Here is a 27466-nt window from a genome sequence, read left to right on the forward strand (position 1 = left end):
ATACTAAGACATACATAGGTATCTAGTTGTCCCGTGCAGCTGTAATTGGAGAAAGGTAAGAAAAATGCACAGAATGTTTTGGCTGTAAAAGCTAAACTCTATAAGAGACTTCTGGGGGGAGGGGCCAGTCGTAGTTTGCAGGGACACTGGGAATAAAAGAGAAATTGGTCACAGTGAGGGCCAGGGGGTCTCTAGGATCATGAACAGATAAGAGTTTTTTTGTTTGTTTTTTTTTCTTTTTGCGGTACGCGGGCCTCTCACTGCTGTGGCCTCCCCCGTTGTGGAGCACAGGCTCCGGACGCGCAGGCTCAGCGGCCATGGCTCACGGGCCCAGCCGCTCCGCGGCATGTGGGATCCTCCCGGACCGGGGCACGAACCTGTGTCCCCTGCATCGGCAGGCGGACTGTCAACCACTGCGCCACCAGGGAAGCCCCAGATAAGAGTTTTTGATGACAAATCCAGTGGTTTGAAAGGTTAACAATGGCCTGAAGGATATGGATGATAGTATTATTTTTCCAGGCCATGCCAGAGTAAAGGGAGAAGGAGAAGATAAAAGGTTTCATGTTTAGTTAAAGTATGAAGTCTCAATCCAACATCTAGGGAGGAAGCAGTCTACCTTTACCTTGATGTTGGCTTCTTCCTTCCTAGTCCATTTGATTGGAGGGTTCCAGCATCTGCACAAGACCAGATGCCGGGTGGAGCCTTCTTCGGCTGGGAGATGTGTATCCACAGTTCAAGTCCTTAAAATTTGTCTGCGTCTTGAGAAGGACCTGGTATATAACCTTCCAAGGAGATTCAAGGGCAGTGTTTGTTCTTAGTGATTCCAAATCAGAAGGGTGGGAGAAAATTGGAAATGTTAGTTTGGAAAGTTGTAGCCAGATACTTGAGGAAACTAGAAGAACTCAGGATCTAGTTCAGTTTACAGGTATATATAGCAAAAACCTCAAAGACAATTAACAGAATTAGACTCTAATGTAGACAAAGGTGCAAACATAATTTTTCTTTCTACAATTACTCCCATTTTTCTTTAAAGAATAATCACAGTAAAACTAATTTGTTTACATTGTACTTGGCCTGATTACTTACATAAATGTAGCAAGAATAGTGATTAACCTTATAAGCCTTTTTTAAGACTGGAACGTTTTAAGCAATGTACCAGGTCAGTTTTCCTAAGGCCTGTTGCAAGAACAGATTCTTACTAAATTTTTGCAAATAGCTAACCGTATTGCTACATGAAAAGAGTACTCCAGATTTCTGAATGTTTTATAAGAATCATAATCATTCTCCTCACTTCATTCAGTCCTACGTAATAATACTTGTTCTCCTTGAATGCAGTTTTTCTGGTAGTTCTGGAAATTTTTATGCAGTTTAATTTTGTGATCTTAAAGTTATCAGAAACGTGTATTCCAGAGTCCTTGTCAGAGTTCTTTCTGTGAATCTCTCTGCTGAAACAGTTTTGCAAAACCATTAGAGTAAAGCAATAACTGTCTGTAAATGATAAAAGACTAAAAAATGGCATGGTTAAAGATGTGATTAGCATTTATTAAAGTGCAGTTGACAAGGAAATTGGTTATTTCTGTGACATACACCATTTTAAGATAATAATCATAATTATGACTGATAGCATTATACCAGGACATTTCAGAATTTTAGGAATTTTATATAATTTCTAGACCACTTATATCAATAACATGCACCCATACAATATAACCTAAGAAGGTTTATCATCACTTATTTGACAATGCTTCCCATGTAATTCAACATATAAAATAAGCCTTTATAAGGAGAGAGAACAAATCTTTTGAGATATTCCAGGGACCCTCTGTAAGATCCCCAAGTTAGTTCAAAGTCAAAAAGACTTCATTTAGAATTTGACTTTGGGGAAGTTTGTCAAAAATATCAAAAGCTTTCGAAACACTTGGTCAAATAGGATCATAGGTCACAGTGAAACAACAGTTAGTTATTTAACCGTAGTGGCAATTAGAGACTTTGAAAGATAAATGATTGTAAAACAAAGAAAAATTTAATTCCTCTAATGGAGAAGACTAGTTTTACTTAAGTAATCAAAGACCTTATAAAGACAGCATACACAGAAAATGATTTTGATAAAACTCAGGGTTTGTTTTCTAGGCAGATCACTCAAAAGGTGGAGAAAAACCTCTATTTACAATTTCTCATTAAGAGCAGATCAACAATCCAAGAAAACTTGTCTTGTTAGCAGATGAAAGAAAAGTAAGTTTTAGTTTTACATAAGTACATTACTGATTTTAAAGCTTAATTTTATAACCCTTATAATAAGTTTATTTGATTTTGGCCAACTTGACCACACAAGGTAAGAATCTATCTTTTCCCAGCTTTTTATTTAAATTCTCTTTTCCTCCATTCTGAAATAACCAGTTTAGGACAAAATAACTTTCATTTCCCTTAAAAAAAAGGTATCTCTATTCTTCATAACATCTCTTACTGAAAACACATATTCTACTTCCCTTGTTGACAGAGATGTTTTTCTTATTATTTGTAGTAGCTTTAGTTACATATATTATAAATTTTAACCCTAAAAACCCAAATTTTTAGTGAAAATAAAAAGGTAGACAACTGTGAACTCTTCTTTACATTAGTATTCCATGGCTTGACATATTTTTTATAAGTTCTAGAAACATATGCTTTCTCATAGTAAATTTTTTAGGGTGGCACAAAATATGTTTGCTAATAAACCCAAATATCTTTTAGTTTCTCTGTAAAACGAAGCCAAAGTGGATAAACCTGTGCTCAGTAATTAATTTTTCAGTATTCCATGTTACTTGGAAATGATCTAGATGTTTAATGATTACCCGTCATTTAATTTAATTTAGCAAACTTTAAGGTTTTAGGTTACTGAAGAGATTTGAAAAGTTCACCTAAAAACTGTTTATCCTACTTACATCAATTTACTTTATTTGTTCTTAACAATTATGTTTACATTACCCATTAAAAACTTTATGAGTCATTAAACAAAGTCAGTCATCAACCCAAACAGTTTTTCTTCCTGGCAGATTTTATAAGAGATTGCATGAACTTATTTGACCTTTAGTAAGCCTAGGTAGAATAAAAGTTGTATGTCTGCATCATTTTTAATGTTGATAATCCTAGAGACATGTCTGCTTTAATTAAACTAACACATTTAGACTAGCTTTTATTTACTAAAGATTATCTCAGATGGTGTGAACCTGAAAAGCATTTGAGTTAGTTTTTCTTACATTTTTAAGAACTTTAGAATACATGACTTATGTAAGAGCTTAATTTTCTTCAGGCCAATTAAATAGAGCACATATACAAATTAATTCTAACAATATCATCTAGAGGTAGAAAATACCAGACATCTACAACACATGCATATAGATGCATGTGAACAGACAGACACAGAGAATAGCTTCCATACACTTAAGATTTCTCATTTGTCCAAGTTCCAAATGACCTTTCTCCATTGTTTTTCTTTTGATCAAAATTACCTCCCTGAAAATTGTATTTTCACATTGACAACTCAGAGGAACAGGGAAAGCATGCAAGTTTCTCCAAGAAGGACTTGGGTTGCCCAAGACCCACATTTTACAAGCCTTATGGACTAAATAGGGGAGGTTTGGGGATTGATCAAAAAGAATAGGTGAACTTTGAATTGCCTCCAGACACACATTTCTAGTTTTGCAAAGATTTGTAAGATAAGGACAGTTGCTCTTAATTCCTCAGAGAATCGGGTTGCAGCCTACATGACATCATAGGTTGATCCACCCAATAAATCCTTTTACAAGGGCTTTAGAGGTTTTTTCCTTTCTCCTGGGTACATCATTTTATTTTAACTTAGGGAAGAAGGCCTAAAAATTTTTTTCTATCGGGCTCTGCAGTATGGCCAATTTCTGACCACAGAGCTACTTCGTAGTTTTTAGCAGGGACAAACAGTAAATATTTTGGGCAGTACTGACTCAAGAGACACCCTTCCTCCCCGCAAAAGGATGCAAAAGATATTTTATTTTCCTCTTTCTACGGGTATTGCAGAGATCTGGAAGAGCTGACCCTGGTAAGAATTCTTACCGTCAGCTGTCTTCGGACCTGTCGTGTCTTCTGCAGAGCCAGGAGGGTGCAGAGATGGAGGGTGGGTATCCGAGCATGTGTTTCTGGCCCTCCTAGAAGGCCTTGCCTTTGAAAACCACCAGGCTCCTTTTATATCAGTTTGAGTTTTGAAATTTTTTTTTTTTTTTTTTTTTGCGGTACACGGGCCTCTCACTGTTGTGGCCTCTCCCGTTGCGGAGCACAGGCTCCGGACGCGCGGGCTCAGCGGCCATGGCTCACGGGCCCAGCCGCTCTGCAGCACGTGGGATCTTCCCGGACCGGGCATGAACCCGTGTCCCCTGCATCGGCAGGCGGACTCTCAACCACTGCGCCACCAGGGAAATTTTATTTTATAGGAATCAAATTCTGGCAGCACTCAAGGCCAATTTTTAAGGACCTTAATCTATGTAAATACATATTACCCTTCCTAGGGCACAGGCTTGTTTTGCAATTATGGCTTTAGAACTTGGACTCAATGTAATATATATTTAAATACACGCTACTTGGTGTATATTAAAATGGTTTATTTGGACCCTCAGCAATCTATTCTGAGAGACCAGGTTTTTTTGTGACCGTGTATATGTGCATGTGTGCTTTAAAACTGCAAATATGCCCTCCAACCCCTTGCTCAGTGGATTCAGGATGGGCACAGTGATTGCCAGGGCCAGAGACGGTCTTGGGCTATCAGCCAGGGCCTGGCAGGAGGCAGAATTCAGCTCAGATGGTTCAAGATGCTTTAGTGGGGACTTCCCTGGCGGTCCAGTGGATAAGACTCTGTGCTCCCAGTGCAGGGGGCGCGGGTTCAATCCCTGGGCGGGGAACTAGATCCCACATGCCGTGACTAAAAGATCCTGCATGCCGTAAGTAAGACCCGGCACAGCCAAATAAGTGAATAAATAAATAAATAAATAAATTTTTTTTAAAGATGCTTTAGTGAATAGAGCATAGAAGGGCAGAAGTGTTAACGGAATCACCAAAGACTAGTAACAACAGCAAGAAACTGTAGCCACTGCTAGGACTCAAGGGGCAAGAGGAGAAAATGGTGCAGCCAGACCCAGTGACAGTCATAAAGGAGGGGTTTCCGGATGGGAGCCGTAGGGGTGAAGGGAACATAAGTATTGCCAGAAACAGCTCAAAGCCGAGACAGAGCGGGACCTGACCTTTCTTTCCCCACACTTTCATTCCCTGCTGGTGCCTCCATTGGTCCAGGAAGCTAGAGTCAAGGGAGCTTGGGCAAGTCCGTCCACTGGTTCAGTCCTGCAGGGCGCAGAGACCTGTAGAAAATGAATTTGGGGCCGGCGTATGTTGAGGTCGTGATGTATATTACACAGATGGTTTTCTTTCATTAGTTGTCACCTAAATGGTGAAAGAATGGTGGAGAAGAAGAGGAAGAAGTGAGAAAGCTTTTGCTTACACGTGGCAGAGCTGGGTCATGAACCAGATCCCCTCCCCACCAATTATACGAGCCTGGTTTATATTGAATTATTTATGCAGGGCAATTAATGATGCTGCCCGTATGTATCCCAGTAACCTGAGCTGCACTTGGCAGGAGTTACAATGCAGGGATTCTGTTTGTTTTTCAGGATCCTGCGTGGGTGCCCTGGGGCGGCAGAAACGAGGAAGGGAGACTCTTGAAGCCTCAGCGGCTTATCCAGGGCGATGGAGCCTACACCTGGCTGAACCAGGACATCTCATTATTTGTTTTTGTTGCTGAGAGATGGCTCACTTCTGAGTGTTATATAAACTTGGTATTAAATTAAAATAATTACTCCTGAGGAATAAGCGTAAGGCTTTGCCCACAGCTAACAGATCAGAGCAAATCTGTGGTCATCAGAATGATATTTGCAGACCTGCTTCAACAGACGCCTGCCAGGTGATCCTGATGCCACAGCCAGGTTGAGGAGCCCTGTTTAGAGGCGCAGGGCTTCCCAGGTCTAGATCCCTGGCAGGGATGGTGTAGCTCAGGGCTTTCCCAGGTGTGTCTCGCAAGATACGCCTTAGACCAAAAGGTTCTCTGGTCAAAAAATTTTTGGACGACACTGCATTCTGCATCATCTTCGTGGTGATTCAAAATGCACTTAGCATATGAAGACCATAGGAAGTCATCTAGTTTCCTGGCTAATTTTTGTTTAAGCGTGAGTTATTATTTAAATTTACATTTATTTAAGTTTTTGTCTTTTGTCTTTCCAGCTGGTTATATAACCCTTTCATTTGGTCCTTAACACCTAGGAGAGTGCAACTGTACAGCCCATATTCAGAAGGAAGGCTCATTTTAGATGCTTCTGTTCATACTTTGAGACCCAAGTACAGTACAGATGTTTCTTTACTTTTCCCATTTCCTAACTTTGCAGCTTAACATTTCAGAAGCAGCCTACCTGGGATGTGCAGCTATGCATCTCTATCTCAGGATGCCTTTGGCCCTTTCCGCAGGGTCCTGGACTTATTGAGGAGGAGGGGGAATTCGAGTTTTTGAGGCCTGGGCATTTGTGGAAGTGAATAAGGTTTTTCACATTCTTTGGAGAGACAGTTCTACAAAATGAAACTTTCTCTCACTAACATTGGACACTTTTCACAGCTAATTTAAGTATATTTTATGCCGACAGAGTCTGTCACGAAGCTTCCAGTAAGAGGTGAGGAGGGAAAAGGAAAGGAGAAAGAAGTGATGATAGGAGAAGATCCCATTTGCCTCAATTATGTTCAAAGGAGGAGGTGACTGTTGTGTTTGCGGATACGGCATAGGGCTAAGGCTAAGCCTGGTGTCTTGTTCACAGCCGGGTGCTGGCTGGGCATTAGGTCCCTGATGTTCGTTAGATTTTAGAGGAAGAAGCATTGGTTCAGTATAAATGATTATGGCCTGCAGACTTCTGGGTTAAATAAAGCCTCTTTCTTATTTTATATGGAAAACCATCATAGGACATTTGCCAGAGAAACAGATTTGCTCTTATTTGCAGCCATGATTGTCTGATGTTAAAGTCCCCTGTTTGTAGTCCAGGTTGCTTGGAACATTCATGCCGAGGTCCATGTGATTTCAGTTGTTTCCACATGAAAGGGCAGGAGTGCCTTACTCACCATTTGGGGGGATGGCCAGGAAAACCGTCACAGATGTTCCTGTTTCATTTATCTGACATTGTTTACTGTCGCTGAGCCAGAAACTCACGTTTAATTCACAGATTGTGGACAAAAACGTGACTGATTGGAATGATTCCGCTTCCTATGGAGTAGTCTGCAGAATCATGTTTTTATAAAAACCTGATGGTGATGACATCATTAAAATGCAAATTAAACTGCAAACAACCAGAACCCACTCACCTGTCCAGAGCGTTTAACCATTTGGAAATTTTTCAGTCCTTTGCTTTAAGAGAATGGAGGAAACGCTGAACAGAGCTTGTGCATTCATTTTAATATCCAATGTTCAAGGTGTATCCTGTGATCATTGCAGTTTCAGTGTGAAAAGCTTGATTTTTCCTACATTGACAGCAAATGCCCAGAAAAATGACTATTTTTTTTTTATTTACCTGTGGGGTGTGACACTGAGTTTGTAATTTTTGGAGCAGGGTTCCCAAACTTGAACGTACAGATGGATTGCCTGGGGATACTGTTGAACAGCAGATTCTAATTCAGTGGGTCTGGGATAGACGTGAAATTCTGCATATCTAGCAAGCTGTCGGGTGAAAGTTGATGCTGCTGGTGCGAGGACCCACTTTGAGTGGCAAGAATTTAGAGACAGAAATGTAAATACGATGAAAGGATGCCATCGAATAAACGGTCAGTTACATTTATTGCTTAATAAATTCATCAGGATGACGAAATCATTCTTGAAAGCTGTACAGTAAGAAGATTTCAAAGTGTTCATGGGTTACTCCTCTCTATGACCCTGGACATTATGTTGATAGGACTGCAGTATTCCTTCCACCTGCTGACCAATCAAATATTAGATATTATAGATTACGGCTTTAACAGCGACATTGAAGCAGAAGGGAAAGGACCAACTTTTTAAAAAGTGGTCTCAGCGGGGAGGGATAGATTGGGAGTTTGGGATTGACATGTACACACTGCTGTATTTAAAATAGAGAACCAACAAGGACCTACTGTAAAAAATAAATAAATAAAGCGATCTCACATCCGGATCTTCTTAAACAAAAGGCAGAGAAATACTACTGCAGTGTTGCCTACAATAAGGTGCAGAACTGGTGTAGCCAGTGAAATCTAAAGTAATGATCTCATGAGAATGCAGGCTGTGGAGAGAGGTTTGGCCTTAGAATCATGGTCAGTTATTTTTCTAAAAACACAGTCCTAGCTTTTTGAACATTTTGATTTTTACACCAGAGACCCTGCGTGGGATTTGATTTCCCCATAAACATGGAATAAGACATATAGAAGCTAGTTGTTTGTAGGTGTTGCTTCCTTTTTACTCTGCTCAGGATTTACTAGGTGCCAAGGTCAAAGATTTTGCAGGAGACTACCCTTTCAGTAGGACAAAAGTAAGTCATGCCATTTTTAGTTTTCTATTCTGCAAGTTCGACTTTATGGCTCTAAAGAGCTTTGGTGTGGGATATAGCATCCTTCTTTATTCTCCTTTTTTTCAAAATTGTTTTGACTATTCTGTGTCTTTCACATTTCCGTATAAATTGCAGAATTATCTTGTCAATTTCCTCAGTGAGCCTACTAGGATTTTGGTTGTGATTCCCTTGAATTCTCAACGGAGGAACATCAACATCTAAACAACATTCATGAAAAGATGTCGTTCAAATGCCAGGGCTAAAAGTCCCACAAGCTTTCAAAAGGAAAAACAATCTCTCTTTGAGATGTCTTCAAATGAAGGCTGAAAACATCCTACTAAACACTTTTTAATGAGAATTATCCTCTGCCAACTGCAGGCAGGGCTTATGTTCCTGAAAAGCGTCCTCGTTGGCAAAACCCCATTGTTGTGGGATTGGTATCTTTAGACTTGCTTATCTTGCAAATTGTTTCTGGTACGATGGATTGTGCTGGTTTGTTTTTATCCCATTCGTACACTGTGACACAACAGTGGTACTTTTTTAGAAGTGTGTTGGGTTGCTTTAGTTCATTATTGCTCATGGTTGGAAGGTGAAAAGGGCGATGGGAGATTTTGAGCTAGGAATTTTGAGACCCCAATTGTATTCCAGGATGGCCTGTGGAAAGCGTTACGGGAAACCAGCAAGGGATGGAGACGCTGCTGGGTCTAGCAGCAGAGGAGGGTGCTGGGGGTCCTTGATCTCCAGGCCTATAGGGGAAGGGGAGGAAGCTGTTATCAGAACTTAGGGAGAGGAGATGTAGTTGTTGGAGGGGCCACCAGAGGATTGAGGCTACTGTGATGGTGGCTGCAGGGAGGGGACCAGGGGAACCATTGTCCCCACGTCTCTGCTCCTGCCTTTCCATCTTCTGCTGGCTTGAGTTCTCATGATCAACTCTAGACAGAAGCCAGAGGGGCAGGGCCGGGTGCAGTCCCTAGAGGTGCTGAACCAGGTGAGGAGGGGGGAGTGTGGATCTGTAGGCGTCAGTGCAGAGTATGACCCGCAGAAGTGTCTGCATGTGTTTACAGATGGTCGGAACAGCCAGTAAAAGGCTGTTCCAGAAGCGTGTTTCCCTTATGCAAGTATCATGTAAGTATCACTCAGGGTGTCCAGAAAACAGCTGTGTTCTTCCTACCCCTTCTATCACGTGGTAATTCTTACACACCAAACTGTGCTTCTTAAAAAAAAAACCCTTAAAGTATTCCCCTGTCCAGACAAGAGTCTGGTGATACAGCCCAAAGCAGCATACTGTTAGGCTCGATATTTTAAAAATTCACACAAAGTTTGCGTTTAACTTCATAAAATATTCCATATTAACCATATGAAAGTGGCGAATCCAGCTCCAGAAGCTCCAATTAAATCTGAAAAGTGGGCCTCATCCAAACTATATTTCATAGTTTCTTTTCTTTAGTAATTCACTTCATGCAGATCAGACTTTAAAAATAGCTGCAGAAAATTGAAAATCAAGGCATAAAAGCAGAATACAGAAATGTGTGCAGAAATAATTAGTGCTGCAGGATTTACTTGTTTCTTCGCTCCTTTATTTATTTGTTTGTTTGTGGCGATTGCATGTTTGTTGGTGAGAAGTATTTTCAGCCCTGAGTGCCCAGGAGCAGAAGGCCATGTGCTCTGACAGGCAGCCCTCACAGCCGTAACGAGCATCCTAGATCTCACCTACGTCTCCCAGGACCTTACGTTGCTCCTCTGCTCCAGTGTTCTTTAAATAAAGGTCACGAAGGCACTCAGAGTTCCTTCTTGTGCACCGATCTTTAGAAAACTGCCACGGGAACAAACTGAATGGAAAATACCATGTCCAGCTCTATATCAGGACTCATTTCCAGAGGAAGTACCATTTGGTTTTCAACCTATTAGCAATCTCCTTTTTTTTTTTTTTTTTTTTGACTTCCATTCAAACCTGCAATTCGTATAAAAATTTTCACATCAGATGACTCTTAGTTTGGGATCAATAACCATTCAAGATAGAAACCACTAGTGAAATGGCCTTTGAGTCACATCCTGTTGGGTCTGTCTAAAATCCTTGGGAACGGTGAGCCCTGGCAATTGGAGTCTGTTGCACATTTAGGAACCTGTGGAATTGGGGTCCTGCTTCAATATGAGATTACCCAGAATGCGATTTCAAACGTTCTTTAAGCACCCTGTGTCTTTCTCTTTGTGTTTATTCACGAAGTGTTTGTGAGGCAGGAAGGGTCAAGTTACCAAAGGCATCATTAATAAAAAAAGGAGTCTGAAGAGGGACAGTGTCCTTTCTGATATCACTCGGTGGCCCCAGGCAGGACTGCGGTGGGGACTTTGCTGTGAGGATCTGTTCATAACATTCTTTCCACCAAAAGTTTGGGAAACAGTGCAATGCTTGCCCATAGGACATTATAGAACAAGCAGCTACATTGTACTGACGTGCACCTAAGGTTTTTTGTTTTGTTTTTCTGAACTACTTGTTGCTGAGGCACTCTTTGTGGCCTGATCTCTAAGGTTCTTATAATGAGGTGATGTCCTCCTAGGCCTTTTGCCAGTCTGAAGCTAGTTGGAGGTCTTCTTTCTAAGTAAGGGTAGAGTGGGGAGAATGCGTATTTTGTGTAACCCACGTCCACTCACCCAGGGTATTTGAATGAATATAATGACCTATTCTGGATGGAGGTGGTGTCAGATGGTTCCATTTAACAAAAGCATGGATCCAGTAGTTGCTATATTGGCATCCCTGGCCATGTGATACAGACAGTGAGAGTGAATGTAGAATGGACGAAAATGACTTCGTTGTCTAGGGAAAAGCTACCAGCCATGTTTCTTTCCCTGCTGCTGTCTTTAGGGCATTATAGCCTTGTAGTTAGAAGCTGACTCTGGAATCATACTGTTTGCTTTGAATCCCAGCTCAGTTACATACTAGTTTGTGACTGTGGTCAATCGTTTAACCTCACCAATTTTCAGTGTTCTCATCAGTAAAATGAGGGTAGTCATTATAACCTAACTCACAAGATTGTTGGAAGGATTAAATTCACTTTTAGGTATAATGCATTTGGAACTGTGCTTGATGTATTTTAAATTTCCATAGATGATAGCTAATAAATTAAGGACTATGGAGTTATTAAGATGGGGCATTTTCCCTAGAGGAAGAAAAGCAAAAACGTGTCTTTACTCTCTTCTCTGGACTCTCCTTTTCATCTGATTCCTGTCCATCAACTCCCTCTTGTCTTAGGGAATTTACAGTTCCCAATTGAAATCCTGAGTCGGGTTTTGTGGACCCACCTAAGTCAACATCTTCCTTCCTATTTGTACTGCAGTTCTGTGTGTTCAAATTGCTGATTCATCTTCTGCTGGTACTGTGGGTAACTGAGGTCACAAAGGTGGCTTGAGGAGTCTGTAGGAAGAAATCAGGCACAGGACTGATCCCCAGTGAAATGTCTGGGTACAGAGCCCTCCCTGGTTGCTATGGCCACATGCCTTTCTAACAGCTCCTCTGTAGGTAGATTGCCACCAGTTTAGCAGACAACTTTTCTCTTGTGGTATATGGAGGAATATCTTCCCCTAGCTAAGCAGCGTGAGGATTAATTTGAATGATTTAATGAGGTTGGAGGATCACTGTGCAATATTGGCATGAGATAGCGCCCCGTCCTTGAAGGGGGGGGGCACTGGAGAAGGAAAATATGGTCCCTCTCAGAGCCTTAGGATGACTCAAAGGTTTTAGCCGACTGTGTCCCTGAATTTTGCTGTAAATGTTGTATTCTGGGTTGGATACTGGAAGTATCAGTTTTCATAGAAAAGTAGTCTTGAGACGAGGTGACCCAAGCAAGAGGAAGAGACGGGGCACCCAGCTTCCTGGAGAAGAAGAAGGGGTCAGATAGATGCCAGGGCTCACAATTCATCTTTCCTACATCAGTATTCCTCAAGCTATCTTTTCCAACAAGATTTTTTTAAGTCAGAGGAGTAAGATGACCTCAACTTTAAAGGGTTGGGGAGGGTAGAAGAGAGCAGAATTCTGCAGCAGGATACCTCACCAGGTAGACCCGTGACTGAAAGCAGCTTTGGCTGGTGCTTTACTGTATCTGCATTTTGGGGACCCACCTCACTTCTCTTTCCTTTCCAGGCCCCTGAACTTTCTTTCCTCCACTGCTTTCTAATACCCAGTTGCTTCTGTCCCACTTAGGATAAACCTGCTCATGTCTGAGACTTGTACTTTCTCTCTACCATGCGTTATTCTCAAACTTTTAAAGTCTGAAGACCACCCAAATGGGATGGAAGCCTGTGAACCTTCCCTCTCTCATTTGTTCTCGTGTACCTCCCTGAAAGTGTTTCCCAGAATTAGCAAGAAGGCTCATGCCAACCTCCGAGAGGCTTTGATGATGTGATGCCTAATGTACTGTTGAGATCTACCAGGGCAAGAAGTGAATGTCATAGCGGTGCAGAAATAGGTCCCACAGAGGACCAGATGGAAGGCAAAGTGCAGGACCTTGATGGGCACCTGAGCCACACCAAAGGATGACTCATCTTATTCTTCTCAAATCAGGCCGCATTAAAGCCACTTCTTTAAGTCTTGAAACATATCCAGAAAGAGGTTAAGGGACTAGTACCCTGAAGTTGGAGAAACAGTGCAGTGTGTACCCATAGGACACTTCAGAAGAGCAGCTACCCCGCACTCGCGGGCACCCAATGGTCTCCCTCCAGTCCGAGGTTTTGGATCTTTGCACAGCATCAGAGTGAGCACTTGATAAATGGATAGGTGGGTGTCCAGACAGATAAGTGAATGAATCATTTGGGTGTGGGCAGTGGTAGAAGACTATCTGTCTGTGTCCTCCTGTCCAGAAAAGGCCATGGTCATCCCATGTACTTGATTCCTGGATTCAGTGAATCATGTTTACATAATTTGATGTGCTCTTCTTTCTTTATAAAGACAGAAAGTATGAAGAGAGGGGCACCTCCTTGTTTAGAGAAAACTAATTAGATTGTAGGATTCTTTCTTTGACTTTTAGAGTCTGGCTTAAGGAAGGATGAATTAAGGAAGGAATGAATCACCCAGAGTTAGAACTTTGTCTAGTCTGAGCCGTCATCTAATGTGTGAATCTCTCTAGGGCATCCCAGTGGCCAATGCTGCAGAATTCTTTTAACCATCACCCTTGTCCCAGCATCAAGCAGTACATAAAAACGTGTCTCAGACACCCCCAATGGCCTTCATCTTGAATTACCTTGTCTGCATCCCCGCCTCTTATCAGTTTCCCACTTCGGATCACAGGACTTTTTTTCGTGCTTGGGGTCATACCTCACTATTTTTTGACCTTGCTTTGATCTTTCCCCTAATTAACAGAAGTCCTTTCTATGTGGAATGGAAGATTGTGAATTTTTTTCTTTGACTTCAAATGCCAACTACTTTTTTTGAGAGCTGTGAACATAGTGTTCCATTCCTAATTTTAACATATGGAGAGAAGGCAATTATTCTCTCACTGCTACAATAGTCAGCATTTAATTTGCACTGGACTCCGAGGATTTGAAATTGGATCGGAATTTTGGCTTTACAGTGTGGGGAAACTGCCCAAATTAAAACGAGTTCTAAATTTTTAGGGACTTGACTTGGACACTTTGTACACGAACAATTGCTCTAGAAAAGTATGTGAGATTCACATCATTGGAGCAGCCTTTGTAAACCAAGCTGAGAAACTTAACTGCTTTAGGAGACACTGAAAAAATATTTATTAGCTTAAATATTCCAAGTTACCATATTCCTGCTTTAAATTTTTTTAATTTTTTGCCTATGTCATGACGTCTTTTAGGATCAGATCAGAACTTACTGAACTCAGGGCTGAGAGTGAGAAGATGAATACCCAGCCAGCTCTAGAGGAATATTTCAGAATCTCACTGAAAGGAAAAGCAGTTTGAAAAAGCTTCTTCAGTTGAGAATATTATTTTGCATTTGAAAACTGACAGCAACAAAAGTAACAACAGAAATCTTCTTGTAAAGTGTCGGGCTTCCCTGCTGGCGCAGTGGTTGAGAGTCTGCCTGTCGATGCAGGGGACGCGGGTTTGTGCCCCGGTCCGGGAAGATCCCACATGCCGCGGAGCGGCTGGGCTCCTGGGTCATGGCCGCTGGGCCCGCGCGTCCGGAGACTGTGCTCCTCAACGGGAGAGGCCACAGCAGTGAGAGGCCCACGTACCGCAAAAAAAACCCCAAAAAACAGGAAAGTGTCAATGTACATGAAATTATCTTTGAAGTAAAAGACCTAAATCCTAAGCCAATATGCACCAGGCGCAGATTTTTCTTCCTTTTGCCTGGGGAGGAGGAAGATGTGTCATGTTGTCAAAATCTGAGTGTCAGACGCATGAATATGTTAGTAATCCTCCTGTAATATCAGTGGGGCCAAACTGTTCAGGCTTAATTGGTATTGTCAACATAGCCAGTAGAGAGGTGAATGAGAGAGGCCACCTAAATTATAAAGTCACTGTTAAATATTGTAATATTAGAACAAGGTAGAAGATACATTTTTTTGTCATCTCAATTCTAGGTTTCAGTGTCCGTGATGCCTTAAGATACGGTCTTTCTATGTAGCAGATGAATCTTATCACCTGTATCAAGGCTGCTGGAGAAAATCACAAAACTGCTTAAATGTGGGTACCTGCACATTGGTGGTTTCTGCCTCAGCTGGGCCTTTGGTTCCACCCACGATTCCTGCTTTGTGTTTCTGGTTCTTAACCTTTTCCAATTCCACATCTAAACCCTTCCCATCTCCCTGGAGACTTTGCAACAACTCAACACCCTGATTGTCACCAGATGACCCATTCAGCCACCACAGAAGAAATGATGTCACCCTTGACTCATTCTGTCCTCACCATTTTTGTCTCATAAGCTGTGAAATTCTGTATGTTTACTTCTTGAGGGTTGGTTTTATCTGTTCCTTAGCTGCGGCTGTCATTTATTGCCTGGACTATTTAAATAATCTCTTAACTGGTCTCCCTTTTCCACTCATTCTCTCTTCTAACCTGTCCTTAACACTGTCACCAGGGAGCACAGATTTAATCACGTAGCTGTCTCCAGGGAAGGGAAACTCTTCATTGCCTTCCCGTGGTCTCTACAAGCAGATTGAAGTCTTTAGTCTTGCAGACGAAGCCTTTCCGTAATCTTCCCTCTGCCTAGCACGCTAGCCGCATCTACCCTAGTTCCACAGCTTGCACCCGTGCTCAGACCTGTCACGTGACCACAGTCCCTGGAACGCAGCTTGCTCTACTGCGGCCCCTAGCACAGGGTTTGGCAAGCAGTCTTCAGCAAGTCAGTATCAGCTGGAGATAGAAACGAACAGACGTTCTTCTCTGCCTTCTATTCATTGAGATTTGCATTCTTCTCTAGGGAAAATGTCTAACATGATACGTTGATTATGGATTCAAGAATGAGAAGATATTTGAAATATGACTCATTCCACTCACCAGTGTGATGAATAAATCTCTTCTCTAGCACCTCTAACTTTGGGTTAAACTTAAATAACTCCTAGGACAGTGAGCTCATTACCTCTACCAACAAACTATTTAATTTCCAGAAAACCATGATAGAAACTTCTGGCACAAACATTTTCTTGATAAAGCTTTTACCTGCCCGTGCTGGTTCTTGATCTTGGTTTCTGATGGGAAAAGTCCAGTCCTTCTTCCTGATGTTGGTCCTTCAGGTATTTGAAGACAGATGTACTCTTTTCCCTTCGGTCTCCTCTTCTCCCCGTTACTATACCGATTATATCATTTGTGCCTCTTACCTCATGGTATCAACTCTCTCCGCTTCAGCTGACTCCAGGTTGTCTATGTATCTATGTGGTTATCAACTTGTTCACCACATAGAATCATTCAGGACTGCTCCCCGGGTACCTTTCATGCTTGTTCGTGTAGCCTGAGATTACATTAGATGCTTTGGCAGCAATATCACTTGGTCAGCTCATACTGACTGTCGGCGAAAATGGTTCCTTATTTCTACTTAAGGGCAGGAACCATGTCTTCTTTTTTTTTTGCAGTACGCGGGCCTCTCACTGTTGTGGCCTCTCCCGCTCCGGACGCGCAGGCTCAGCGGCCACGGCTCACGGGCCCAGCCGCTCTGCGGCATATGGGATCTTCCCAGACCGGGGCGCGAACCCGTGTCCCCTGCATCGGCAGGCGGACTCTCAACCACTGCGCCACCAGGGAAGCCCCAGGAACCATGTATTCTTAACATCCATCCTGTCTCATTGTAGTTGAAAGTTGAATAATAAATCTGGCACTTGGACAATTATATTTTGACCTACATTTTATCCCTGTTGAATTTCAACTTGTTAGGGAAGCTTTCTTTTGTGAATCCTCATTCTCATCCTATAACATATCCAATATCCTCCCCAACTTTTTGTCAGTATAAGTTTAGGCCATTGATAAATTATTCGATAGTGTTAGATAATAATATCTATAATAATAGTAGATATTTATTGAGCATTAATTATATGCTAGGCATCAAAGCTCAGCCTTTCCATGTGTATCCTTGGTAGTTTCATAGAATACTGTACCATTGATACCCTTTCCTTACACATGAATCACTGAATCAGGTATAGGTCCCCAAAGGCTGCCTCTGGAAACCTTTCTTCCGGTTGATATTAATTCACTCATCTATATCTTTTGAGGAGAGTCTTTCAACTAGTTACTAACAATCTACTTGCTTGTACTAGAATCTAATACATAAATCTCTTATATACCAGATATGAGTATGATAAACTCCTGTTACTTATCTTTATGATTTTTCCTGATTACTTTAGTGACATATAACCATAGAGGAAATTATGGAAAATGTAGCAAATTATAAAGAAAAAAATAATAATCGCTCTGAATCTTACCATCCAGGAATAACCTCTGTTAACTTTAAAATAGATCATATATATATTTGATCATGTTTCTTACGCTTATCAACTTATTCCCTAGTTACAATGCCCAGTTCTTTCAAAAATTAGTGTTTTCTCTTCTGTCTTTCACAGAGACTCTTAAGTGAGAAAAGATTATTAGTTAATAGAGTGATTATTTGTCCTTTGAATAGTTATGTTACTGGATACATCCAGCTTTGTTTAAATAATAATTTTGCAATGAGAAATAATATATCTTTCCTATTATTCATATATGATGTTGGTTTGGGACATGAAATTGAATGAAGTTGAGTAATTGGTAATATATGTGAGTCTGTATACAGTTTTATTGTTTTAAAAAATCTTTGTTTAGTAATGCCAAAGGAAGGAATACTAGCATATATTATAAACAGTTAGTTTTAGAATAGAATAAAATAATCATTTTTTCCTTATATACTTAGAATAATTACTGTTTACCTCCAAAGAAAATTTATTTCTTGAAGGAATCTGCATGGACTCTGACTTGTTGGGTAAATACTTTGATACTTGGGTTTAGTTAAAACATTCTAAACTGAGTTTAAGGAAGTTATCAATTTGTACAAGATTATATCTTTAAGGAAACAAATTAGCATAAGCTGATGTACAACCTAGCCATAGAAAGTGCTTTGTATGAGTGTATGTTTTAATGCCCAAATGGTTATGTTTTGGAAAAACATATTTGGTAATGCCATAGGGTGTACGTATTCTGAGAAGGCAACATTTATGGAGTTTTTATAAATTCTTAAATAAGTTGGTGTTTTAGATACTAGATATGGGAATCTTGAATAGTGTACCCGATCATGACTCTCAGGGTCCTTTTGCTCCGTCCCAAGTAACTTTCTGCTGTATCGCCAAGAACTACTTCTTCTGATACCCAGTCCTGGGCTCTAGGAAAACAGAGCCACTCATGTCCAGTTCACAGTCCATCATGATTCTTCCAGTGGTCTTTGCTTAGGCTGCTTCCTTAACTGGAAGGTACTCTGCCACGTTCCTGTCTGCAGGAATTGCCAGCATAGTTTTAAATTCGAAGTATGGTTGATTTACAACATTGTGTTAGTTTCTGGTGTACAGGAAGGTGCTTCAGTTATATACGTGTGTGTTTATATATGTGTGTGTGTGTGTGTGTGTGTATATATATACATATTCTTTTCCATTGTGATTTATTACAGGGTATTGAATATAGTTCCCGTGCTATACAGTAGGACCTTGTTATTTATCACTTTTATATAGTAGTTTGTATCTGCTAATTCCAAACTCCTAATTTATCCCTCCCCCACCCCCTTTCCCCTTTAGTAACCATAAGTTTGTTTTCTATGTCTGAGTCTGTTTCGTAAATAACTTCGTACTTGTGTCGTATTTTAGATTCCCCATATAAGTGATATCATATGGTGTTTGTCTTTCTCTGTCTGACTGACTTCACTTAGTATGATAGTCTCTAGGTTCATCCATGTTGCTGCAAATGGCATTATTTCATTCTTTTTTATGGCTGAGTAGTATTCCACTGTATGTATGTACCACATCTTTTTTTTTTCTTTTTTACTATTATTATCTTCATTTTACTGATGAAGAAATATACTCAGAGAGGTTAAGTGAGCTGCTGGTATGTTGTACCACATCTCTTTATCCATCCATCTGTCGATGGACCTTTAGGTTGCTTCCACGTCTTGGCTATTGGAAATAGTGCTGCTATGAACATTGGGGTGCATGTATCCTTTCAAATTGTAATTTTCTCTGAATATATGCCCAGGAGTGGGATTGCTGGATTCCAGCATGTTTTGAAGAATCCCCACCAGGATTCCCTGAAGAGCTCAGCTCTAAGGGGATATTGCTTCTAACGCCTTGCCATCCACTCATCTTGCTTATTACAGATTGTCTTTGATTTGTTATTTGTGAACTTGCCTTGTCTACCCCATTAGATCATAAGCTTAAGCTTAAGTCCTGGGGCCTTATTTTATTCATATATCTATTTCTGGATGACCAGTTCTTAGCATGGGCTTTGTGTATCCCAGGGCCTCTTTGAACATTTATTGAATTGAAGAGAGTGTCAGGAGATGGTGGGGGAGAATTTACCGTGTGCCTGTGGCTCCAGTAACTCTAAATCCATCCCTATGAAGTAGGCTAGTACTTTCCTCAAATAACTTTGATTCACCTTTTAACAAAAAATTGAGCAACTGTTATGCATCAAGCATTGTGCCAGATGCTTTGGACAAAAGGACAAGGCATAGCTTTTGTCTTTAAGTCTTACAGCCTACTGGAGGAAAAATATGTGAATAAATGAATGCTATAGCATGACACCTCCTCAAGGTCATGCAGCCTGCGCGTGGTAGGACTGTGATTAAAATCCAGGTCTGTTCAACTCCAAAGCCACTAGGCCAAGATGCTTACAGAACAGAAAACTAGCTGTGCTAAGAGAGACGTCTCCTCAGAAGAGCAAAACAACAGCCTTGCTCTGCTTTTTGTTTGAAAACATTATTATTTTTTTAACATCTTTATTGGAGTATAATTGCTTTACAGTGGTGTGTTAGTTTCTGCTTTATAACAAAGTGAATCAGCTATACCTACACATATATCCCCATATCTCCTCCCTCTTATGTCTCCCTCCCACCGTCCCTATCCCACCCTGAAAACATTATTAAATTGAACCATTTTGTTTTATCCACAAACTAGGTCCTTCAGAAGCTTGGGAAAGCTGATGAGACGAAAGATGAACAGTTTGAAGAATATGTGCAGAACTTCAAACGGCAAGAGGCAAGTATATTTATCTCATTTCTGGAGTGGGAAATGGGTTGGCTTTGTGTTTTAGTGCGTAAATAAAATACCTTGAGGTTGAAGAAAGATCTTCTTCATTGGGCTTGGCATTAACTTGAGGGAACAATGGTTAATTCTGTAGACTTTTTCTGTGCGAGGCAAAGAGGTAGTAGGCACTGCGGGAAGAAGATTTGTGTTTTAGAATCTCAGGAGATGAAGACTTTGCTCCTCTGGAGCTCTTCAATACAGATTACTGATCTAAAGGAAAGGCGATCTTTTTGGTGATTTACCTTCCACTGAGTATTAGCAGTAATTAAATACTTCTGACAAAATTATTTCAATTGCTGCATGCTTTAAGATCACACATTTTCAATAGAGAGTATATCTCCCAAGAGGGAGAAAATTGGTTATTGGTGGATGAAAAATATCGTACTCTTTTTATGGGAATACTTCACATAAGTAGACATGGTATATCTGTGGTATTAACATTTCATGGGGGTATAATTAGGAAAAGAATGTCTAAAAAGTTTCCTCAGGGGAGGCAATGAAAAAAAAGGTTGAAAACACAGTTTGTGGTATTTGTTCCTTTAATAGGGTGCTACGTGTTTAACAGACATATGAATAAAGAAACAAACTTTTTAAAATTATTTGTTTATATTTCTAAGGCTTGCTGAATGGCTGGCATATCATCTTTAGAGACCATGCGTGAGGGTCAGGGAGAGGGAAGAGAAACGCCGGGGTCTCTTAGATTAGAAGCTTCAAATCTGGAGCTCATTCTAGAGGTAGGCTGGGCCAGCAAACTCTGGAAAATAAGGTTTGGACACAGGGAAAATGTAAGGACATGGGTTTATTTTCCTGTTGTCATTGGAGCCACAAGTGTCCACAGAGGAAATTGTGGCCTCAGGGATGACAGCCAGCAATGGAAGATCAACGTAGGTTTCCACAATTTTTTTTTTTTTTTTTTTTTTTTGCGGTATGCGGGCCTCTCACTGTTGTGGCCTCTCCCGTTGTGGAGCACAGGCTCCGGACGCGCAGGCTCAGCGGCCATGGCTCACGGGCCCAGCCGCTCCGCGGCATGTGGGATCTTCCCGGGCCGGGGCACGAACCCGTGTCCCCTGCATCGGCAGGCAGACTCTCAACCACTGCGCCACCAGGGAAGCCCCCAACGTAGGTGTTATGTCACTGCCTTTGCTTCTGTTTGCAGACCCCTGATCCTGGAGGTTTCTTGTTTCCATTTGTGTATCAATGTTCTGGCTGTTTTGTAACATGCTGTTTCTCTTCCTTACCAACAGGGGTTATAAAATCCAGCAGGTAGAGCCCGGTAGACTAGTCTCCACCAAAACACATTGCTGAATGTCTCCAATTTCATCCCAAGACTAAGGGTCGGACAGATAGGAACTCAATTTATTATGAATAACAGTGATCTCGTTCTATCTGAAAATGAGAAAAGAGAGAGGGGAGTTGGAGAAGAAAACGGTGATAGAGGGAAAACTAGATCATGTCCAGATCACTGAGTATTATAGAGAGCTTTGGATTTACGATGGTAGAAAAGAGAATTCCTAGAGAAATGTTGGACGTCGGCTCATAGACTAAGTTGCCCCCCAGTCTCCTCCGGGAGAACAGATTCTCCACATCTCCTGATGTTCTCGTCTGGTGAGTTCTCTTGCACTTTCTCATACACCAGGATAGCACTCGTGCAGATCATTGACTTGGATGGCAGCAACTTCCCACAGAGAAACTTGTCCATCAGGGCCCTTGTTACTTTGCAGGCCAGTCCCCAGTGTCTGCTTGAAGGGATCGGCTTTGGGTAGAAGAAGTGACTCACGTTTACAGATTTCCCTCCTTGAGGATTTACCCTCTATCTTTTGAAACCTAGTCTTCCTGTCCGGTGCGTCCCTGTGGAGCTAATTAGTTCTTTGCTGTTAGATCGTTTTTCTCAATCACTTTTACGGCATTATGATATTTTAGCACCCCAGAAGGCTAACCTTGGGAAGCCTCAAGTTCAGGAATGCATTCATGATAAGGTAGTACTTTGCATTTTCCAATTATGGGGAATTTTTTTAAAATATAAATTTATTTATTTATTTTTGGCTGTGTTGGGTCTTGGTTGCTGTGCGTGGGCTTTCTCTAGTTGTGGCGAGCGGGGGCTACTTTTCATTGTGGTGCGTGGACTTCCCATTGCTGTGGCTACTCTTGTTGTGGAGCACGGGCTCTAGGTGTGTGGGCTTCAGTAGTTGTGGTGCCCGACCTTCAGTAGTTGTGGCTCGCGGGCTCTAGAGCGCAGGCTCAGTAGCTGTGGCGCACGGGCTTAGTTGCTCCGCGGCATGTGGGATCTTCCCGGACCAGGGCTCGAAACTGTGTCCCCTGCGTTGGCAGGAGGATTCTTAACCACTGCGCCACCAGGGATGCCCCTTATGGGGAATTTTTATTGTTCTTTTTTGGACTTTGTTGACTGAACAAGGTGAGGATTGTTTTTTGTCTAAGGTATTAGAGAGAAGTGCAGTTGGCTAAATCATCATCAGTTAAATGCTCTGCTGCTTATTCCTTTCACTATATACATTTTCAAATGTTATGGAGCCAATAGTATACTGTCATTCTTGAAGATCAACACCTTAGTTCTGTCAAGATCATTAGCAGATTTCATAATGCAGGTAAAACTTAAACATTTGGGAAACTTGCACAAGCAATTCTACTTGATAAGAGTAAAACAAATAGAACGGAAATGTAAAAATAGTATTTCTCAGGGAGTCTCCTGACCCTCTTTGGTTCCCTATGAAAATATTCTCACATGAAAATCATCTTGCATTTGCACATGCTCATTTTGATATTTTTTTGTTTTAATCAGAAAGAGTAAATTTATAGCCATTTTACTGCCATGAGGAGGGAGGGAACTTTAACCTTGTCTGTATATTAAAGGGAGAGAAGGAAAAAAGGAGGGGGTGGGAGGAAGGTGAGGAGAGAGGTTTACTAATCTTCTATAGAAACATATTAAAGGTTGGGAAGAATAGTTGAAGACTGAATTTATTAATACTCTGTAGAAGGAAAACTGTGTCTTTTTAACCCCCAGTATGTATTGGTGACCAATTCCCATCTGTTGCATATGCTTTTATGCTATGTAGAAACATTAACCAAGGATGAAGGATCTACCAAGATTGTGGTGACCTCTACAAGGCTTATTATTTTTAGTATTAATGTGAATCATTACTCTAAAGGCAGAAGACATTCTCTTAAGGTGACATACGCTAAAGACATTGACCTGGGAAATCTAGATTTCGTATTTTTTTCTGTGTATATGTATTTCAAATCCAACAAAAATACTATTTATAGTATAAAATGAACTTTATTTGGATTTGTGCAGTATATTAGAGTCATCTGACCATACTAAATTAATACTTAATCCAATGATTCTAAAAGTAGACCACTAGGACTTCCCTGGCGGTCCATTGGTTAAGACTCCATGCTCCCAATGCAGGGGGCATGGGTTCGATCCCTGGTCAGGGAACTAAGATCCTGCATGCTGCACAGTGCGGCCAAAAAAAAAAATAATAATGTTAAGAAAAGTAGACCATTAGAATGTTCTAGAAAGTATTCAAGCATCTGGGGCTCTGATGATCTTGCTTTTAAATTTCCTTTAAGAAAATCAGAAGAGTCCTTATAGTAATTGCCATATTCCCTGCTTCTTCGTGGTGGAAACAGAGGTAGAAAATGGGTCTATGTTTGCACTTGAGCTTGAGGATTAGCTTTTATCTTGTTCCAACCCCAAATTCTCTTTTTGATCCCAGACCTCTTTTCCTAAAAGTTATTTGATTTGCATTAGCCGGAGAGCATGGATGCAGGGTCTGTGCATATGCTCTCACATTGTCCACTGCACTCCCCATTGCTGTGGATTTTGTGGTCCAGGAACACCCAGTCAGGACAGGGAGGAAGGGGAGAGGAGTGTCCAGCAAAGGAGAATAGAGTGACCCCTCCCCCAAGAGCTCAGGGTTTTCCATGGTGACGAGTGGTAAGGAAAGCAAGGGTTGGAGACATCCAGCCAGGAGAATGAGACCTGACTTCACCGTTTCCTCCCCAGAGGGTTTGTTTTTTTCCTTTCTGTATTTCCTCTTTTACCAGAGCTGCTAACAAGTAGCAGAAGTGACTGGTGTGAACATCGGCTGCTTTCACTTCAGTTCACCTGGGTGCTTGCTGACGGGTCTGTTAATGAGCCCAGAGAAGGTGGCTTCTCTCTCTCCTTCCTGCTCATAAACTTGCCCACGAAGATGCCATGCTTATGGCCAGTGTGCAGCTTACAACAGGATAACCCAGGGGCTGGTGGGGCTCAGATAACCAGCTTTGATCACATTTCAGCAAGTACAGATATGGGCGCCCTAATGGAGGTGTGGTCTGAGAACTTCTCATATGAAGGAGAAGGGAGCCTCACTTCTGCTCACGTCTCCACGGCTTTTTAGTCCCCCCTTGAAATACCATACAGTGTAGCTCTGCTGCTTCTCTCCATGCCCACCACCAGGTAACGGCCTAATTGGTATAACACAGATGAAGAAGGAAAGAATATCGGGACCTTGAAATGCTCTCCAGTGGGGAGGATCCAGAGCCATTGATTCTCATTATTAGGATAATCCAATGTCTGAAAGGTGGAGTCATGTCTTCATACTGATCTCTCCTCTCCACAGGGGTCCCGTGTGGCCGCTTTCATCTTTTTCTCTGCACAGAATCTAGTGCTTTGAACATAAACTTTAAAACATTTGTTAAACTTGAAGCTGAACTAGTGGCAGAAACGATCATTTGGAGCATGTTCCTAGAGCACGTTTTTATTTCTGGGATGGAAGAGGTGTTGAATAGTGCTTGAATTTTTGTAAGCAGTTTCACGACACTTTTTAGGACATACGTATATAAATAATTAAAAATTACAGAATAGAAGTTTGAAAAAACAACATAAATACAGGATATGTTCCCACGGTGTGTTAATGTGTGGATAAAATTTTTATTTATGGCAAATCACATTTACATTCTGAAAAGTTTTGTAATTTCCTTGAGCAGATAGTCCTAACAGATATCCTAGAACTATTTCTTTTTAACACAGATAACCTTGATGTGAAAGGGGCTGGCTGGTTGTTCCTATGCCTGGTGGTGGTATTTAGGGACTGGCCTGCTTGCTTCCAATTTCTTCTTCCACTTTCTCCACTGCGGGTGCTTCCTTATGATTGAACTATCCTTGCCTGACCTGCCATCTCCATCTGTTGAAGTCCTACCTTTGCTTAAGGTCAACTTACAAGATATTTCTTACCTGACGGCTTTCCAGTGCCCTCAGCCAGGCTCTCTCTTTCTCTGTATCCTCCAGTGTACATTTTTTTGTAATTCATCCAAAAGCTCTTGTTCCAGTTTTCTTATATGACAGTTATTTTAGATGTGCATATCTGTCCTCATTAGGTTATAAAATATTTAAAGGAAGGCATCCTTTCCCAGCCATTAAAAAAATCCGCCTGCCAATGCAGGGGACACGGGTTTGACTGGGAAGATCCCACATGCCATGGAGCAACTAAGCACGTGCGCCACAACTACTGAAGCTCGCGTGCCTAGAGCCTGTGCTCCACAACAAGAGAAGCCACTGCAATGTGAAGCCTGCAAACCACAACGAAGAGTAGCCCCCGCTTGCTGCAACTAGAGAAAGCCCGTGCACAGCAGCGAAGACCCAGCACAGCCAAAAAAAAAAAAAAAAAAATCTCTGCCCTCTGCACCTGACAGGTGCTTATTAGTAAATATATCCCTCCTTGTCACACTTAGCTCTGTACTCACTCTTTCTCTTGGATTTTCCATGCCTCCTCACTCATTCGTTGTCAGTGTTTCTCTTCATTGTCATTTACTTTCTCATTTTCATCCTAATTTTTGGCAGCAAAATAGCCTTTGGAGAGTGTCTCACATGGCCTGGATTTGATTCTAACCTGGGTTATCGAGACTAGAGCAAGGCTCTGGTCCCCTCTCTGGGTTCTGAAGCTGCCCTAGTTCCATGCTACTCCGTATGTATCAGCTGGCATGTATGGTATTTTCCATCTTCTGAGAGCTTTACATACTTTTACTCACAATGTAATAAGTAATTTTTATTAATGCAGAAGAATGTTTTTCAGTCCTTGAACCCCAGTTACATTCTTCAATTTGTAGGGTTTTTTTTCATGAATTGTGTTTTAGAGTAAGCTTACTCTTCTCTGATCGGATAATATTTTGACCATACAGCACTAATATATTTAATTGATACAGTTAATTTCTTCTGAGCAACTTCTGAGAGAATTGTTGAGTCTTGTTGCTTGCATTTATACTTGGTTTCCATTAAAGTTTGAACTCAATAATTGCACAATATACTACAAGAGAATTCATATATGTCTGCATCTCTGGAAATAAAGTTTACTCCTGTTTCTGGCTAGCTATACGTTTCTGTGAGAATACCGTAATACTGAAAACCATCTTAGTGTGCCAGTGTTTTCCAAAATTTAAAGTATTTCTTCTTGGTATCAACTTTTAAGGAAGTTTCACGGTTATTTGATTGATGGTAGCATGTGGGTGCATGTTTAGAACAATAGTATGTAACCATTTCAATATTCATTTTCTTTATATTTATTGAGTGTCTTCTATGTTCCAGGAATGGTTCTAGGTCTTTGGGAAACTTCAGAGAACAAGCAGACAAAGGTTCCTACCATTGTGGATCTTACATTCCAAAACAGGGGGACAGACAATAAATAAAACACTTTAATAAAAATAAGCAGATTATACTGTTTGCTAGAAATGATGAGAGCTATAGAATAGCTAGAGAATAGCTAGAGAATATATAGAGATAGAGAATATATAGAGTGAGGTAAAATATATCAGGAGGCTTGGAGACAGTAAGTTTCAAGTTTGGCTTCAAAGGGGAGCAAATAAATAGGACTGTAGCTGGGGAAGGAAGTGACGTCAAGAGAGCATTTTCCTAAGGTGGCAGAAATATGAGTGTACTAATGGGACTCATTTAGTACAGAAGGAAAAAATGATGAATCACCAGAGAAGGGAGAGAACAGCTGACTTGTGTCCTTGAGTAGAAAGAGGAGTTGGGATCCGGTCCACAACTGGCGACATTGGCTTGAGCTAGGAGCTGGATACTTCATCGAAGGTAACAGGTCAATATATATATAACAAGCCAAATAATAAGTGTCTATTCAAAGCATTTCTTGGCTGACTCAACACCTAATTAAATGT

At 41.2% G+C, this 27466-nt stretch overlaps 1 protein-coding gene across 1 annotated transcript in view; it reads left to right on the top strand.

Moving 5' to 3' along the window:
- Positions 1 to 27466, top strand: part of AMPH (amphiphysin) — a 185123-nt gene that overhangs the window by 60794 nt on the left and 96863 nt on the right. The window contains exon 2 of the mRNA XM_060019841.1: positions 20165 to 20249. Coding sequence (XP_059875824.1) covers positions 20165 to 20249 — 85 coding nt within the window. The remainder of the gene's footprint in view (positions 1 to 20164; positions 20250 to 27466) is intronic.

Source organism: Delphinus delphis, chromosome 9, assembly GCF_949987515.2.
Source record: "Delphinus delphis chromosome 9, mDelDel1.2, whole genome shotgun sequence".
NCBI classification, from domain to species: Eukaryota; Metazoa; Chordata; class Mammalia; order Artiodactyla; family Delphinidae; genus Delphinus; species Delphinus delphis.